This window comes from Syngnathus typhle, linkage group LG22, assembly GCF_033458585.1.
Source record: "Syngnathus typhle isolate RoL2023-S1 ecotype Sweden linkage group LG22, RoL_Styp_1.0, whole genome shotgun sequence".
In the NCBI taxonomy this organism is placed as follows: domain Eukaryota; kingdom Metazoa; phylum Chordata; class Actinopteri; order Syngnathiformes; family Syngnathidae; genus Syngnathus; species Syngnathus typhle.
In genome coordinates, this window is record NC_083759.1 from 3,601,182 (window position 1) to 3,619,574 (window position 18,393).

An 18,393-nucleotide genomic window follows, 5' to 3' on the forward strand; every position below is an offset into this window, starting at 1 on the left:
GGAAGGGGGTGAGACGAGGAGATGGAGGGAGCAGGAGGGAGGGTGGGAGGTAGGAAGGGAGAGAGAGAGAGAGGCTGAGGGATGTGACACTTCTTCCTCTCTTACATTCGGTTTACGGACAGCGGAGAAGCAGCGACCATGCTGTGGAAACTAGTTGAGAATGTCAAGTATGAAGATATTTACGAGGTAACGTTGCCATCCTTGCTTATGGAATTTTGCTGAAATGAGACTATTAGGCATACTTTATTTAAATGCATGCATGTGTCATTTGTCTGCCAGGTGCTGTAATTTATAGGCCTTAATAGTGTCATGATCATAAATGGGACTTGGCATTTATTATTTTTGATGTATTGTGGATTAAATGCACGCTTTAGTTTTTATTTGGAACATGAGAGAAATGAGGGGCACAATTTAGAAAATTAATTTATAAGTCAAATATTTTTGAAAATAAAAGGGTGTTGATGGAATGTTATGTATTTTCAATTCAAAGTATAACATGGGCTGCATCATTAAAAGTTATCAGAAAACTTAGTTCAGGCGTGAGACGCATGTAAATCATCTTGGCTTTTATCCCAGAAGTATAATAGAAGAAAATAGCCAAATTGCTGCAGACTGAGAGGCGAAAAAAAGGGCCCCTCGGCAGAGCCCAGTGGGAGAGCCTTGTCTCGTGCCGCACATGGCCTCTCTCCCACGGCCACAGGAGTTTAAGGGAGCGCCTAATGTCATTAAACAATCCCGACGCGGAGGGCATTGTGTGAGTTTAGTGCGCCTTTTGACTCCTGACATGGTTCACACGAGCCCCCCACGCGCCACGGATTGCATGGATAGTTTATTTGGGATAATTGGTTGGGCTGACTTACCTTGGAACTTATAGCTGGTAAGGTTTTATTTTGTGGTCATGGAGATTCATTAAAAAAACATATTTTGTCACTATTGCAAATGAATCGCGATTGTCTATTAGCTCCAAAATCAGGTTTTTATCCAGAATGATTATTATTAGTTTCTACACATTTTTAAATACTACAATATTGAAAATGGGAATATTTGTTTAAATGCAGTTTGTATAAGATGATGAACAGTTTTCCCAGATTTTCATTGAAATGAAAACCGGGTTCCATTTTAAGCCCTCCACTGATCTTTGAAGGCTTCGGGAATGAGCCAAATATGTGCCAACAGGAGAAGATAAAACCGTATACTTTCGGCCTTACTACCATCTATGTATAGGATAATGAAAATTGTAAATAAAATGTTTCAAAAAGTGTGAATGCGTTTAAATGTGCACATTAAATTATTTAAACATATGTATGGTCTCTCCATATCGCGGATTTTCACTCATTTCAGGGTTCAAAATGTACTCCTGCGAAAAAAAAAATCGGTATTTGTATTCTCCTAAACAGATCGGTTAAAAATGTTCCTGTGCATCTCAGAAGATGCTTCACTCGTGGTCATGTGTCGCATTAATACAGTTTTGATGTAAATCTCAGTCATGAATAACAATTACACGGGGGAGGGTAAATGGTGTGAGGAGTGAGAAAGAGAGAGAGAGAGAGAGAGGCAGAGAGGGGAGAGAAAGAGAGAGAGAGAAGAGTCAGCCCCTGGAGGTGTTTGCAGCAGCATATGCCCGGGTTCTTCTAGACTAAAAAGTTGTCGGTTCGGCTGGATTTGTTGTTTTAGTGAGGCTGACAGCGGTTTTCCAGATGTTAGTCCATTCTTACTGCACTGCGGTGAGTTTTTGCTCATGGTTATTGTTTGTGGTAAATTTGTCTTCAGGGTCTTTTTTTTTTTTCTTTCAAGTTTCTACTTTTCTGTGCTTCTTCAAGGATCGTCATGACGGGGTTTCGAGTCACAGCTCACGCCTGTCCCAATTGGGTTCGGTATCCCACGCGGGGCCCTACTCCAGCGCACCGCCCCTGTCCCACGCACCATCGTCGGACTTCCAGCCTCCTTATTTCCCACCACCTTACCAGCCGCTCGCCCACTACCAGAGCCAGGACCCCTACTCGCATGTCAGCGATCCGTACTCCTTGAACTCTCTGCACCAGAGCCAACAAGGCGCATGGGGGGCGCGGCAGCGGCAGGACGCAGCCGCGGAACGGATGGACAGCTCGTCTTTGTTGGCCCAGCCTCGGGCCTCGCTGGCGCAGCTACCTGGGCTAGACCCACGGCGGGACTACGGTGGGGTGAGGCGGCCCGATGTGCTCCTGCACGCCGCTCATCCAGGACTGGAGCCCGGTATGGGGGACGGACTGTTGCATGGACTGCACGGCATGGAGGATGTGCAGGTGAGTCCAAAGTCGATTTCTCTCAATGCGTGATTAATATTTCTATTCTATTTTTGCATTTTTTCGATTTTATTTTATTTTTCCAAGTCCATCAATTTTTTTTTCTGCATGGAATCGTTGCTCTGTTAAACGACTAGTATATATGTAACACTGACCCAAATAATAATAATAATGAGCTCTACACATTTTACTTTAAAATATTTTTTTTTTAGCGGGATCAGAGGTCAGTGAATGAGGTGCACCCTTAGGGGTGACCTCTGAAATAATGCAGCTGTGGTCTGACCCAAAAGGGCCTAAGGCTGAGAACAGGACCAGAGTCTGTTGTAAAATAAACCACCGTCAAATTGACTACATATAAATAAATATAGATTACTTGAATTGTATTTGGGCTATTTAAAGTTAAACTGTGAAGGATGAAAAATGCACTGGACAGGAATAAATGGCAGTTGTCTGAATAAATTGTAGGAAATTATGTTTCTCCTGTTTTTCTATTGTTTAATTTGTAAATAAGTGATTTTCACGTTCATTGCCAATATTTTATTGTCACTTAAAGTCATTTTGATTATGTCTGGTGAACGTGATTGCATTCGCTTAAAAAGCCCAAGGCTTAATTATGTGTGACCTTTACAGCGTGAACTGTCAGTATACGACAATCTTATAATGTTGGTTTGTTTGTGTCTTGATACTGACAGACTATCGACGACACCAACGGAACCAACATACTGGACCAATCTGTTATTAAGAAAGGTAAACTGCATGTCGATATGTGCAATATAAATGTGTGTTGTTGTTTTTTTAATGATGGCTCGAGTGTGAATCATTGGGCACACATGAATTATCAAATCTTAATTTTTTTTTTTTTTTTTTTAAACTTGAAAATGAATAAACAGCTGGTATTGCATGACTCATTTCTAATTGGGGACATTCTAAATTGGAGACTATTGCAACACCTCTGAGATAGATTTATTTCCATTTAAGTGTACCTAATGGGGTGACCGGTGAGTGCTGTATTACTGGAAAGCATTAAAGTGGAGTTCCAGTGGTAAAAATGAGCAGTTGTTCCTGCTCAGTGGCTCCAGGATGGGGAGGCTGTAAAGCGGGATAACGACCCCCTCTGCTCCCCCTGCAGAGCGCCGCTGACAGGCTGCCACGCATGCAGGCGAGCCGCTGATGATGCGCAATGATTCAGTCGTGGGATGTTGAGTGACTGAGCTCCCCGCGGGGCATTTAAGCCGCTGATGTAATAAATGGCACCGCTCACGGAGATCTCGGTAGCTCGTTTAGAGCTAATCTGCTGTATTATCCCCTGTGGAGCTATCAAAAAAATAATAATCACACTGGCCACGTGCATACATGCATGCTGCTTGGCTGGAGCGGCGTTATTTTAACGCCTAGTGTGAGCATTATTATGAATGGAAATAAGATGAAGGAGCACCAATTGTTTTGGTAAAATGGCCGTGCAAAATCTGGAAGGTTGGATCAGTAGCCAGAATTTTGCACCTTTGGCCTCGTGAACGTGCTTGAGAAGATGAAATTCATTTCTATCTTGCGCCAGCATTAAATAACATCATTTTCTTATTTTGTTTGTGAAAGCTTACAATAATGATCCATTTTGATTGACAGCAGCATTGAGGAAAATATTGCGCTATTCTGGCCAAAATATTATTAACAGCTTTTATTTTTAGTTTAGTTGCATTTTCAAAAAATAATATGTTTACTTCAGATAAAAACAACAATTTTCACCCAAATCTGATGGAGATGCACATTTTAAATCACATTTTTATTTATTTATTCTATTATATTGAATGTCAGTCATACTAAATTGCCCATCGACTAATTTAATACAAAATGCCCCTCTTTTTAGTACCCATGCCACCTAAGAATATCGGTTCGTTGATGCTGGGCAAAGACGGCCTGATCGGTGGAGTCAGCGTCAACATCAACGAACTGTTTTGTTCGGTACCGGGTCGGCTGTCCCTGCTCAGCTCCACCTCCAAATACAAAGTGACCGTTGGGGAGGTGCAGAGGAGACTTTCCCCGCCCGAGTGCCTCAACGCATCCTTATTGGGGGGCGTGTTGCGAAGGTACACACACACACACACACGCACAATTTTGCACTTCTATGCAAATCTCATGCAGACACTTGAAACACACACACACACAAATCCCTTTAAACATCCCTCGTGGCATGCTTGCTCTAAAAGAAATACATGCTGTGTTCTCCAAATGTTTACATTATATTCCTATTTTTGACAGAGCAAAGTCCAAAAATGGTGGGAAATGCCTGAGGGAAAAACTAGAGAAGATTGGACTGAATTTACCTGCTGGGAGACGCAAGGCTGCAAATGTCACGTTACTAACATCACTAGTTGAAGGTGATTATTATAATCATGATTTGAAATTTATAGGGTATGTATTTTTTCCCTCACTAAAAGGCGTGGCCTGATGTGTTGAGAGCCTGGGGAGCCTGGGAAGCTAAATCAATTAAATAAAACAATTAAAGCATCAATAATAATTATTTTAGATTTGATAGTTTCCATTAGCCTTGTTTGCATATTATTTTAATAGTTGAGCAATTTCTAAAAATTATTAATTCAAATCAATTCTAACATAGGCTCAACTTATTGGGAATTGAGGTGAAAATATTTTGATGAACAGCAATTCATTACAAACCCAAAAGTGGGCTTTTCTTTGCGCATGCACCCACGCTGACTCCCCTTGTGCAGGCGAGGCGGTGCACCTTGCCCGAGACTTCGGCTACATCTGCGAGACGGAGTTCCCCACCAAAGCCGTGAGCGAGTACCTCAACCGGCAGCATACGGATCCCAACGAGCTCCACACGCGGAAAAACATGCTGCTGGCCACCAAGTGAGTTTGATGGTCCATTTGATTGGATTCTCTTAAGGCTGTTTGCTTTTTATTCGGAATAATTCTAATTTAAAAAATATATATATATATCAATAATTAACACCAATATATTCGTACCTCAGCCCAAAGCAGCGGGTGCTCCCACACTTGACTGTCCCTCCACACAAAAACATATTGTTGCTATTTAATTTGAATGACATTACCTCACACATTGGGGTGAAAAATAGGCCATTCATCACCTCCAAATGGGGGGGGGGGGGGGGGATTTCTGGTTGAAGGAATTAGTGAGAAATTAAATCCTCCTTTCATTTTCCAGGGCCCTCTCTTTGGTCCTCCTCTTAAAGGATGGCCTGAGGGAGCAAAGCCTGCTGTGTGCTACAATATATCCGCCTGGTTCATTCTGGCGCAGTGAGCATGGCAATGACATTTGGATATGAGATTTTATTCATAGTTTTAACCCGGAATAAAATCTAATGTTTGATGATGGAAAATATCACCGCAAGAATTCCCTTTTAAATTGGATAGCTCTAATATTAAAGATATTTTATTTCTGGCAAATGTCAGCCCAAGATTAGCGTTATCGGTCTTTGAAAGAATCGTTTGCGCAAAACCTTTTCGGGCAATGATATGTTTGATGTTGAACAATTAGAGCTCGCTGACATTTGAAAATTTAAGCATATTTGACCCTTTTTTTTGTCTTTCAGGCAATGTACTCCATGTAAAGTTACTTGGAGTAATACATTTTACAAATACAATGTCAGGCGTAAATATATTTAGGATAGCAACAAAAATAAAAATAAAGCTTGGTGCTTGGTATGGCTGATGTGCTCACCGGTGGATGTTTGATGCTCAGATGTGAACGTGCTCCACCACCGTGTGTCGGTGGTGCCTCTTAGAAATTCATTATTTATCAGTGAAGTGTTTCAAGTCATCAGAAAACAACAGTGAAGGGCCTAAAGTGTAGCCCGGGGTGGAGACTTCTTCTCTCTACTCAACTAACCCCAGCTGGGCTTGGCCTGCACCGCCTGTCACTCATTTGCTGCAGTGCTGCCCTTAGGCCTCCTCTATAGCGAGTGTGTGTGTGTGTGTGTGTGTGTTACAGAGATCCCTTGAATATAAATTGGGCCCAAAGCTCAATGAAAAATGATGTGTTTGAATTTAACAAGGTGTCTAAAATGAGGTGTCACCTTAAGGCCTTCAAATATACATCCTATGTTGTGCCATTATTATTTGGGGTTGCCCTAATAAAAGGTCAGATGAAATTGTTAGCTGTTTTAAAAAAAAAAAAAAAAGCGCTAATAAAATAAAAGCAAAAGAGACTATTTTTGGATGATGCGGATTATTTACACAAATATTTTAAGTTGATCTAGATAAAACTATGACCTTGTGTTAAATCGCTCGAGCACAATGCAATTCAATATTATGCTTTTATAACCAAAGTAAAAAATAACAGCTAATCCATAGTTTTTGTTTTGTTTTATTAGGATTTTTTTTCAAAAAGGTCTCCAGAGAAAACCTACGAGATGAAACATTAGATACGTTGTGGCAAAGTGCCTTCAACTAAACTGCTAAATTTAAACATGAGAAAAAAAAAACCACAGGCAATGTCAAATTATCTTAAAAGTGCGGGTGGGGGAATGGTGTTCAACTTAAAAAATGATACTTTAGATTTTTTTTTTGGTTCATTTTGACACGAATTGTTGATGCATGCACTTTAAATGCCCAATTTTTCCCAAGTCAACGGTGATCACTCTCACAGTAGCGCAGCCCTCCCTTTCTCTGAGCCGCCCTTTCTGACATGTCACTGCATTTCTTCCTACAGACAGCTGTGTAAAGAGTTCACAGACCTGCTGGCCCAGGACAGGACTCCCCTGGGCAACTCGAGGCCCAGCCCCATCCTGGAACCCGGCATCCAGAGCTGCCTCTCTCACTTTTCCTTCATCACACACGGCTTCGGTTCGCCCGCCATCTGTGCTGCGCTCACAGCCCTCCAAAACTACCTCACCGAGGCACTGAAAGGACTCGACAAGATGTTCCTCAACAACCCTCCCAACCGTCACGGGGACAAGGGTGGCGAGAAAGAGGAAAAACAACGGAAATGACGTTGCTACTTGCAGCTTTACGCCACCGAGACTGACTCACTGGCCTGCATGAGGGGGGGGGGGGGGTTGGGGGGGGGGGAAGGAGGACCAAGTTCACAGAGGGATTGTTCATCTGTATTACCTTCTTTCACTCCCTGAGGACAAGCTGGCATTCCATCCATTTTGCTCCAGCATCAGACCAGAGTGCTGTGTGCAGCAAGAGACATTTTGTGTGCGCTTTGTGTTTGTCTTCACGCAACAAAAGCATTGTGAGTATGAAGATGGGTTGTCTATCGATAAAACAGATTTGTCTGGTTATTACACACAAAAAGAAAGGTGTTTGTGAGGGGGTAATTTATGTGTGTGTGTACATATTTATTTATATTAATTTAAATGGTTGATTTTGTAAATACGAGCCAGCTATTTTGGAGTAGGCCTATTTATTTGTGATTTGATCTTTGTGAGTTGCCAGTAGATGGGTGTGGAGCGGGGGCGGGGGGGGGGGCTTCTATAAATTAAATTAAATTAAAAATTAAATTAAAGTCCCAATGATCGTCACACACACACCTGGGTGTGGTGAAATTTGTCCTCTGCATTTAACCCATCCCCGTGTGATTTTAATCCTTCCCCTGGGGGAGAGGGGAGCAGTGAGCAGCAGCGGTGCCGCGCTCGGGAATCAGTTGGTGATCTAACCCCCCAATTCCAACCCTTAATGCTGAGTGCCAAGCAGGGAGGCAATGGGTCCCATTATAAGAACTCATCCAATGTTTTTTTTCTGTTCTTATAGAGCTGTTGTCATGGTGCTGATGATGGGTAGACATGCTTTGAATTGTCCTGTGCTTTCATTTCTATCACATTGATAATAAACCATGTGTTTTATTATGAGTGGTATGCTGCGGGCACCTTTCCTCCATGAAAACGCTGGCTGCATTATTTTTAATGCTCGTACTGTATTTCAAATATGCACTGATTGGATGATGTTTAAATTCCATCAGAAAAGAAAGGTTTTGATAAACTGATGAAAAGCCAAAAAATGCACCAAAAGAAAAACAAATATATTAGTCATAGTCTCTAAAGGTATCCCACTAACAAAGTTCAACAAAATTATATTGTAGCAGCTGATGCAAAACAGTGAAATTAAAAAAAAAAATTATCATTTGTTCAGAAGGTTTGAATTACATCTATTTTTTGCGGCGCAATTTCAATGGCTTCATTTGAGGAGCAAATTTCTATTTTGGAAACTTTTTTTTTTCCCCCAGGGACTCAAAGCAAGCCTTTTAACCAAACAATATATAATAAAATATAAGAGAAAGTTTGTTTGTTTTTGTTAAATAATGTGTATAGAAGTATTTGTAGCGAACCAAAGCTAAACTGAACAATAAATAAATAAAAATAAATAAAATTACTGATTTTATAGATATTTTACACTACACAACCTTAAGGTCACTCCCAGCTTGTGCATAACTAATTTCCAGTTCTGTAAATTAAAAAAAAAAAAAAGGGTACATTTTCTGACACGTTCTCCACTTTGAAAAATTTTGATATTACACAAACTATAATAATTTTAGGTTAGCTTAGTGTCACTAACATTACTACTATTTTTACCCAACACTGCTATACTAGCATCTTATCAAGTGTTCTTTGCACACAATAGCTATTTTAACTACAACACTAGCAAAACTGGTAATAATAGACCAGATACTGGTCTGTCATCATGCAATGTATTCCAGAGCATGCACACAGCAGGATGGATTCCAGCGAGATAATTGGCTGCATTCTGGAGGCCTTGCACTCGCACGTGCGTAAGGGGAAAGGAATTGTGCCTTGGGGGAGGGCTTCTATGTTGGCTATCTTCTCCTATGGTGGCTATCTTGCAATGTACTAATGATGGGAGAGCATGTGACAGCTCTGGTTCAAGCAGGGCGAGATTTTGAAATCAGGCTTTTTTTTTTAAACAATCCACATTTGTAAAAAAAAAAAAAAATAGATAGCAAGAGGGAAGCGAGAGAAAGGGAAAGCGAGAAGGAACGAGTGATAGAGGCAGCCTGGGGCTTGGCGTGACCCGTGGAGTGGAACGTGGTGTGACGCAGGTGCAGAGTTCAGAACCTGCACGTCCGCGAGCAATTCCCGTTCAACAAAAGGAGAAGCTATTGAGAACCAGTGGCTACACAACAAAGACCGGTCCCATGTTGTCCTACTAGACTAAACATTGCAAAGTGAAATTTTCAAAGCCTTATTATTTGTTTTAGCCTAACACTGCTAGATAGAATATAAGCATAAAGTATACTGTGCATCTTCTATTGCTCAAACTATATGATGACATTGTTTTTATGAAAATGTCAAGGTGCAATACTTTAAGGTTGAAAGCGATCCAGCTGTGAAAAAAAACCTGAGTCCATAACAACTCATCCATGTAGACGTTACGTCTTGCATCCTGTGTCACCCTGTCATTTGGACAGAAAGTGAGGAAGCACATTGCCATCAGCAAAGCCTTGCAGCTCTTTGTCACCCAACGGGCTGTAAAAATTCTTATCCCACACACACACACACACATATGGAGTTTATCCAGCATGCAGACAGCCAAGTGCAGGTCGGGAGTAATTCCTGCTCACAGCAATGTGCTGCAGGCATTGAAGGCGCTGGATATTTCATTATTCATTAATTTACTGTTTAACAAATCCTGTCATTACTGAGCTAGAGCTGATTTCTTTCTCTCTCACACATGCACAAAGAAACACACACGCACACTCATAGTAGCGGGTGTCAGGCGTTGCAAATCGGCCTGTTTGATCCTGGCCTTCTCAACAAATGTGTGGAGAGCCATGAATAATAAAACGCAGAGCTTTGGTGGAACGAGCAAGCGTGACACTACCGCACAAAAAAAAAAAAAGCCCTTTAGCGTGCAGCAAAAGTCCGCTGGGGCCCACAATAGACGCCCGAGGTTCTTTATATGTAAAGACAAAACTAACAGTTGGCACAAGTGTGATCGATATGAAAGGCAAGAACACAGAGGGTAAGAATGACATTTTCTTTTCTTTTGCATAAAAGAGGGTTAGCACAGCTGCTGTGTATTTTATTCACTCGTAACATTAATGACATGTTTACATGTTTGTTGGCTCAAGTTCTGAGAGTCATGAAAATTCATTTGGTGTAAAAGGGAAAGGGCTAGAAATAATAAATAGTTGATTGATTATTAATACAATTGTGATATGATGCATCAGATTAAGAACAAAAGACAAATGTGTCTTTTTAGATATCAGAAACACAAAAGAAAGTGCATCTCTTCATTATTTCTATCTGAAATAGTTTCATCAAAAACTTTAGACTTCCCTCTAGTTTAAGTTAAGGGGTCATCTTAACGTGTGCATTCATTTTGCGGCGAAAAAAATAATTCTTTCCTTAATCATTTTGGGCATAAATGGGATTGGGGGGGGCAGCTGAAAGACTCAAAAGCACAAGTCTAGTTAAAACCTTGAAAGCGTGACACTCAAAAGCCAAAAGGGAACTGAGTGACATTCCAAGGAGAAGGAAAGCGGCGGGGTCGCTCAATGTGCTGGCCCTCACCTACACCATGACCGACTTGATGTCATTAACACGTGACATATGTAGAGCTGACGAGGAGTGGCTGGAGGTCCTTCGCGTGTCTGCAGGGCCCGGCCCGGCCGAGTCGAGCAGCTCTTCGGTGTCTGCCGTTGAGACGCAACGTGCGGATCAGTATGCATGAGGGACAATGTGCATGGATGGTAGCTTAGGGCGAGGTGTGGGTGGGACTTATTGCTGTATTGGGGGAAGGAGGGCGGGTCGGGGGGCTGGGAGGGATGCTAGCAGTCAGACTCCCTTAAGGACTGTTTGAAGATATTAAGTTGAAGTGACACAGTGGCCACTGCTGCTACTGAGGCAAGGCGCCTTCTCCAGACGGCTCAAGGTCACAGAGGAGGACACGCTCCTGTCACCAAGCCACTCATGCTCATTTCGACACGGCAACATACAGTACAATCGTACCAACAACAAAAAATGACAGATTATGCTATTCAACCTTAAAAAGAACAAAGACCAATTGTATACTTGATGTGTTTTGGATCAAATCTATTTGGCTCATGTCGTCACTCAGAATGTTGTCACCTAGTCATGTGACCAGTTTTTATAAGAATGTACCTGTTGCATATTTGAGCAAAAAGTAGTAACATGACAAGGATGACAACAGTGCTTAAAAGGTTCAATATGTCATTTGACTAACGTTTATTTATAGGGAAATATGACTGAAAGATAAATACAATGCTCCAAACACAAGTTATGCCTTTAAAACTGTGCTTAATACTTTACTTTGTTCATCCTTAAACATTAAAGACAGCAGTAAATTAAAAATATAGCTCAACTTACAACTACGTTTTTAAGTGCATCAATTTGCCTTAAAAAAAAAAAGGGTATCACTGCCATCTACTGTAGAGGATGTGTAATTACACTATTCTAATTAGTCCCAAAAAAAAAGAATGTTTCCCTGGGTCCTCCCCCGTTTTTGAAAAGCACTGCTCTAAAGTCACATAAAAACAAATAAAGATTCTGTCCATGTCTTTTTTGTTGACTTTTTACATACATTTTCTTCATACATAACTTGCAAAAGAAAATCGACACTCAAAAAAAAAAAAAAGGGTATTAAAATCCTAATATAAAAAAAGAAGATGACTATAGGCTACAGAAGATTTGTTTTGCCAGAGAACATGCTGGGAGAGCCAGAGGTGGAATCGAACCCGCACCCTCCAAACTGTGAGGCTGACATGCCGGTATTCCACCCAGACACCACAACCCACACAATTAAAGTTTATTTTTTAATAGTAATAATTAAATATCCATGCATATATCCTGCGCTCCATCCAACCCTCAACCCGCTTCCACCTTGCCCAATATTCATCCACCCCACAATCCCTTGAGAACTGGTTGTTATTAGATGTGCTTATTGTTTGAGGAATTCTTGGGTCAAAGCAATTACAGACAAACCGGGATTGGGGGGGAATTCATTACGGAATTATTTCAATCCTGCCAAAGGGTGAGCCAAATCAGTAGCAATGTGATGACAAATATTTAGATGTAGTACATAAAACTTGTTAGAGGAGCCAAAAATGCTAAACTAATTATCGTATTTTCCGGACTATAAGGCGCACCGGACTATAAGGCGCACCTTCAATGAATGGCCCATTTTAAAACTTGGAAATTATGGTAAATGCTTTTGAGCTCTGATTTAAGTGTCAGTGTAAAGAAACATTCTCGTACCAACACAAATGACAATACTTCAAAATATCAACTAGGCCATCATGACAAGGCTAAGAACATTAAAAGCAATCAAACCTATTTTTCAGTCTACAGTCTTAGCATGCAAATGTTTGAAGCCGCACTTAATTGATTGACCCTATTAAGTACCCCCTCAGAGCCTGCTGGCATTATGAATTGATTTACTTTCAAAAGAAACATTTGCACGGTTCCTCCTAATCCCTCCTTTTAAATAAACGGAGCGCTTGTGTCACTGGGGATGGAGGAGCCAACACAAGCGTTCGCTGTCCATTTACGTTTTAGTTGAACAAGTTAGGTGTTGACTTATTTGAGAAATCTTCCACAATATGAAACCAAGGCTGTGTCAGATCAATTTAACCCGCGAAATCTTATCAGATCAACGAATCCAGCTTCCTTCTTGTCCGTCCTTCCACATTATAATGTAAATGCATTGCAAACAGGTAAAGCGTGACCACAGATTTGGCAACAGGAATTCTGGCGAGATAAGAACACGTCTGATCATTTGTTATCGAAGAAGATGATGAGAGGGGAGTGGAGGGGGGGGCAGTGTATTATCTGCGGTGTTTTCAGATATAATAGAAATTCATCTTTGGCTCACAGACTGCGTGAAAGAGAGAAAGAGTTTGCCTCGGGGCAATGGAGGTCTCTGCTCGGTGTCTGAACAAAATGCCTAGTCTGATCGAGTGAGCAAGGCCGTGAACCGACCATCTGCCCCTATAGCGTTGAGCCCAGCCTCATAACACTTAATACTCGGTGTGTGCGTGTTAAGGCTAGACAGGGATATAACCACCAGTCCAAATCCGTATGAATACACAGAAAAAAAAAAACTAATTTCATCGTGAGAGAATTGCAGTGCAATTAATAGAATTTATTTATTTTTTCGCCAAAAATATGGAGAGCGCTGTTTCAATTAATATTGCTAGCATGTGTGCAAAATTCGCCGAGTGTGAGACAAGGAGACAAAAGGGGACACTGGTGTGGCCAAAAGGCTCCTTGGGTTACCTTGGACTTCAGCACAAGGGCTTTTCTTGACGTGGACCAGAGAGGACAGGAGGAGGCCCGGCCGTGACACTCATCGTAACTGAAGCCTCCATCTGTACTGGTGTCTCCCCACCAGTCAAGTAGCCAAACACACACATACGCAACAACATGGATGCTTCTAATTGATTGTGACAGTGCTCACATTCTGTTAGGCCCCACAGTGTTTTTGCATGTCACTGACCATAACACAAACATACATTTCTTTAAAGGAGCTACACCACAGGACATGGGGCGTGGACACCCGAGGAATACCACAAGACAAGGGTGTGGGGAGGGAAGGAGAACACATGCCTGCAGGGTCATGTCGTATGTCCGACGTTATGGCAAAGTCAGGGGCTGCGGAATAAAGTAAGCGGCAAGGCTAGACTTTGCACCGGGCCGAAAGATTCATCATCCTGCATGGATGCTTCTCCAAGTACAAGAAAACATAGTATGGTTGAACACTATTCATGGACAAAATGAAAAATATTTCATGGTATAAAGAAATTGGAGTTGAATATATCATAAGTTCAAAAATATTCAGTTTGGTTTATTTAGCGCCAGCCCGTTTTTATTGGTTAGTAGGGGAACGTGACGAGTTTAGGTAAATTCTAAGTTAGTACAGTCTGATATCAAATTATTGGACTTTTTGGGGTAAGGGGTCATCTGACACTATAGTACTTTTTTTCCTTGGCCTAAAAAAAGAAAAAGAAACAGTGCAAAATTGTTTTGGACTTTTTTCATAGCCTAATAAATACACACACAAAAAAATGTCAAAGTATTGAAAAAGTTTATCCAAAGTTTTTGGGGGATTATGGCATGTATCTGGTCTTGTTTAAAAAAAAAAAAAAAAAAAAAGTTAAAGTGTGCCAAGAACTTGGAAACAATAGCCTGTCGACAACGCAAAGACAATGGCGCTAATAGAGCGAGAATATTTTCCAGTGGCAACAATAGGTTATTCTTATGAGTCATTGCACATACACACAAACACAACCGCACGCAAGGAACAGATTGGGCTTGACTGACAGCTCTGACCTCAATGTGCATATTTCTGCTACCCCTCAAGGCACAGGCACACCAGCGCACACACAAACAGACAAACACACCTTGCACTTGTCTGTTCAAATGCTCAAAACCTTTTATGCATGCAATGTATGTATGTGCTTAAGTATCAATTTGCAGATTTTGTCATTTGTGTTGTTTAGGTGAGGCTGAGTCGGTTGCTATGGGAAAAATGTGAAACGCATTCAATGTGATTTAAATGCAAGTCAAGGGTTGGCAAACTTTTGGAGACGAAGGAAAAATCTTTCCAAGGACAGGCCAATTAAATACGCCTAAGGATATAGTAGTTAGATTTTTTTTAAGAACTATTTCAACCTAAATAATACAATTTTCTCATTTTTGCCAGTTTGGGTTTAGCACCACTTGACATATTCAAATTTTTATTCAATGGAAAATCACGATTATATCCTAGCTTTTTAATTGGCTATGGTATGAAGGGCAAATTGGTTCACTAGTAATATTGGCTTCCTAGTTCATATCTATCCAGCTTTTTGGAAATTCTCTATGACATGTGACAATTTATTGCAAATTATTTCACAGAACCCCTTTTTTAGGTTCCTTGAGCATTTTTTTTTATTGATATTTTCAAACCATAATATTGGGTAACCATCCATAGCAATAAAAAAAAAAAGCCAATTTCATATTTAATGGGTGGACAGAGATACAAATATTTGTAGATAAGCAACAAGTCAATTTTCCATTTTAATATTCAAACTTGAAAAGAAAAAAAAAGTTATGCAATTCATTCATTTTTACATTGGGCCATTCAAAGAGGAACAGATTGCAGCAGTGACTCAATTTCTTTCCTGTTATTTTAGGTAAAACTGGAGAATATTCCCACCTCGTTATCATGAAATCATATTTAATTTAAATGAATTGACTTGGCCATAAATATATTACCTACCCTGATGCAACTGGGATGCAAATAGTCTATTTGAAACTTGCAAAAAAAAAATAAAAAAGGCCATTATACCTTGACACACACACAACATACATACCAAACAAACAGGCAGATAACGGAGGCTGTTTGCTAGAACGCGGTGTCAAAATAAAGAGAGAGGAGGGCTCACCATCTTCTCCATTAAGGCTGACAAATTCTCCCTGCTAATTTGCGTTTGGTTAATTAACTAATTACTGAGGATGTCTGAGGGCGAGGCTGTCTGTCAGCCTGTATCAGTAATTATTTTCATCGTTTTAATTAGACTCACACATTTCTACACTCAATTCCTTATCCCCTCCAAGTTGCTCCACCCAGCAATACTGCATGACAAAAAAAAAAATGGATGCTCTCAAAGTTCCGTCAACTTCTCAGGTTGCAAGTTTTATGATGGCAACAAATTGTTTTTTTCCTCTTGGTTCAAAATCCGAACATATATCAGATGTCCAGAATGAATTGTGTCATCCTTTAGGGTTCCACTATCCACACAAAATAAAAGTCGCATGTACACTTTGCGTCAATCAATACAAAAGTGTGACAAAATTAATAGTATGAAACCTAATGCACAAGAAACAGTGATTGGAATCATAACTCAGGCCAAAATCCCCAAGGCTGAATCTTGAGCACTTAACTTACTTGTAACACAATTAGAAGGCCGATTTTAATTATGAGTAGGATTTCCTCGAAGATAACAGTTGCCACTGTGATCAATAAACCTTTTCAAACAAAAAGTTTTCCCATTGAAAAGAGAGCCTAGGATTGCTCGAGAGAAACAAAAAAAAGGATTTGATGGATCGGGAAGAAGTTGCTTCATCTGCCATCCTTGGTCATTATTTCAAACAATCTTTGTTGGACGTGCGCCTCCAACTCTTTGCCTTGCCGAAAATAATAAAACGTTCTTTTGCTCAAAGACACGAAAAGATCAGTCAGTGTAATGTAATCAATATCTCTATGCTTTCCCTTGTACAAACGAAAAATTGCTTCAATGCTTCTAATAGTTTTGCCCTCTTTGAGACATTATAGAATTGAAAGTATTCTTTCTAATGCTGTTAACTGTTTTTTTAAAAAAACAAAGGATGCAAATTTTGTCAGTTCAGCATTAACATTTCAATATTTATCAAGCAATAAAAAAAATTAGAGTCAAATTTTGGTCCACGTTTTGTGTTTGTGTGTGTCGTCGCCTTTTTACAGCTTAAATCTTTCATGGCAGGAAAAAAAAAAAAAAAGTTGCCCGCTCAGCAGTTTTTATCCTGGGTCAGAATGAGGCAGAAGTTGTAAACAGTAAGCAGATCTCTGGCAGAGAGGCCAAACAGCAGATTTCATCCAATGAAGCCAACTTTAGAAAACGTGCAGAACTAATGAGGAAGCCAAACACACACACACACACACAGGCATAGCATCCACGCAGTGTCTGAGCATTTGGAGGCCCCCGGGCCCCGGGGCCAGAGCAGCCCAGATACCTGATGGGAGCAGGGACATCAAAGCTGCAGGATTAAAGAGAGGAGAGGAGAGATTGCCGTAGGCAGGAAATGCTAACTTATTATCCGCTTCCCAGCTAATCCTGTTATCTACAGAATATAGCTGTGTTTAACCCCCCTACACACCTCCCTCTGACAACACACACATATGGCATACACACACAGAATGCAGTGTTTTTTTGGGTTCAACAGTCTCCCAGAGCGCCCTCTGGTACCACTTGGAACCCCGAAAAACCATCTGCTTGTGAATCTTTGTTGAAAAGAATGTCAACGCAGCAGAGCATCTATGGCCAGAGAACTTAACCCAACAGCTTGGTTTCCAAGTGCATGACAGTTTTCATAAGATTTGAGATGAGGTAATAAATCTGGCAAACATACTAGGAGGTTGGAGATTGTCAAGCCCAGAGAGGAACCAAAGTCCATTTGTGGCTCAAGATCTTTGAATTGTTTGTGTGTCAAGATTGTATGCCAAAACCCTTAAAAGTTCTTTACACCCACAATATGTGTTGACCTTCACAAAATGTCCTAACATGCCATATGATTACTTTAACATATGCCAAGTATGAATTATTTACACCCAAAATACATTTGTTTAAGGTTACAGTCTCTTTGACCCGTAATCTTAAATTCTAACCTTTTAGTCCAAACATATTCTAGAGGCAGATACAACAAAATTCCCTTCTGGTAGATATTCATAAGGTAGAATGCGAGGCCACAGTGACCTTGACTTTTCACCTTTGACCGCTAAAATCTATTTAGTTCATCGCGGAGGGGGGGGGGGGGGGGGGTCAAAAGTGTGAGTTTGTGTCAAATTTGGGCAAAAATCCCTTCAGGTGGTACGAAGATATGCGCACGCTAGAATGGGACGGACAGGCAGACGAATGGCTGGACAAGCCGATAACGTAAACCCCCTGCAGCCTCGGATCCGTACAGAGGCGTAAAAGTGCAAGAAGGAAGAAGCTAAAATAAGTAAAAGTCCAACCATATCATCTTTATATGAATGGGCTACTGTAAAAGAAGAAGAATACACTCCTCTAATGCATGTTGATGAAGTGAAATTGTCATTAGGCTAATCAGCGCTAAACTAATTGGGAGTCATGGACCCTCCCTATCTACTAATTCTAACCCTAAACCCTAGCCCATATCTGCGAGCAAATAGCGAAAGAGCTCGTGAAGGGAAAAAAAAAAAATCGAGTTGAAACCCAGAGTGAGGTAACGAGAGGAAGAGAGAGATGAAGCCTAATTAAGAGTGCTGGGATTTATGCAAATGAGGCTGTGCTGATATGGTAATCAGAGCCTGCAGGGCCGTAACAGGCTGTGTGTGCGTGTGTGTGTGTGTGTGTGCATCTAAGAGGCTGACAGCTGGCTGTGAGGAAGGT

The 18,393-nt window shown here is 40.8% G+C and overlaps 1 protein-coding gene across 5 annotated transcripts; it reads left to right on the forward strand.

The window, feature by feature from the left end:
- The first annotated feature begins 132 nt into the window (after positions 1 to 132).
- On the forward strand, positions 133 to 7,252 carry tfap2b (transcription factor AP-2 beta). 5 transcript variants are annotated; one of them, XM_061270604.1, is made up of 7 exons: positions 133 to 186; positions 1,821 to 2,282; positions 2,975 to 3,029; positions 4,147 to 4,366; positions 4,539 to 4,657; positions 5,009 to 5,150; positions 6,973 to 7,252. In XM_061270604.1, exons 1-7 carry the CDS (start codon positions 139 to 141, stop codon positions 7,250 to 7,252), a joined length of 1,326 nt encoding a protein of 441 aa, XP_061126588.1. In that variant the 5' UTR covers positions 133 to 138. The 5 variants fall into 5 exon arrangements, with proteins under 5 accessions (XP_061126588.1, XP_061126585.1, XP_061126584.1 ...); XM_061270601.1 differs by having other exon boundaries at positions 139 to 186; positions 2,975 to 3,061; positions 4,164 to 4,366; XM_061270602.1 differs by lacking the exon at positions 133 to 186 and adding an exon at positions 1,698 to 1,724 and having other exon boundaries at positions 2,975 to 3,061; positions 4,164 to 4,366.
- Positions 7,253 to 18,393: the final 11,141 nt, after the last annotated feature.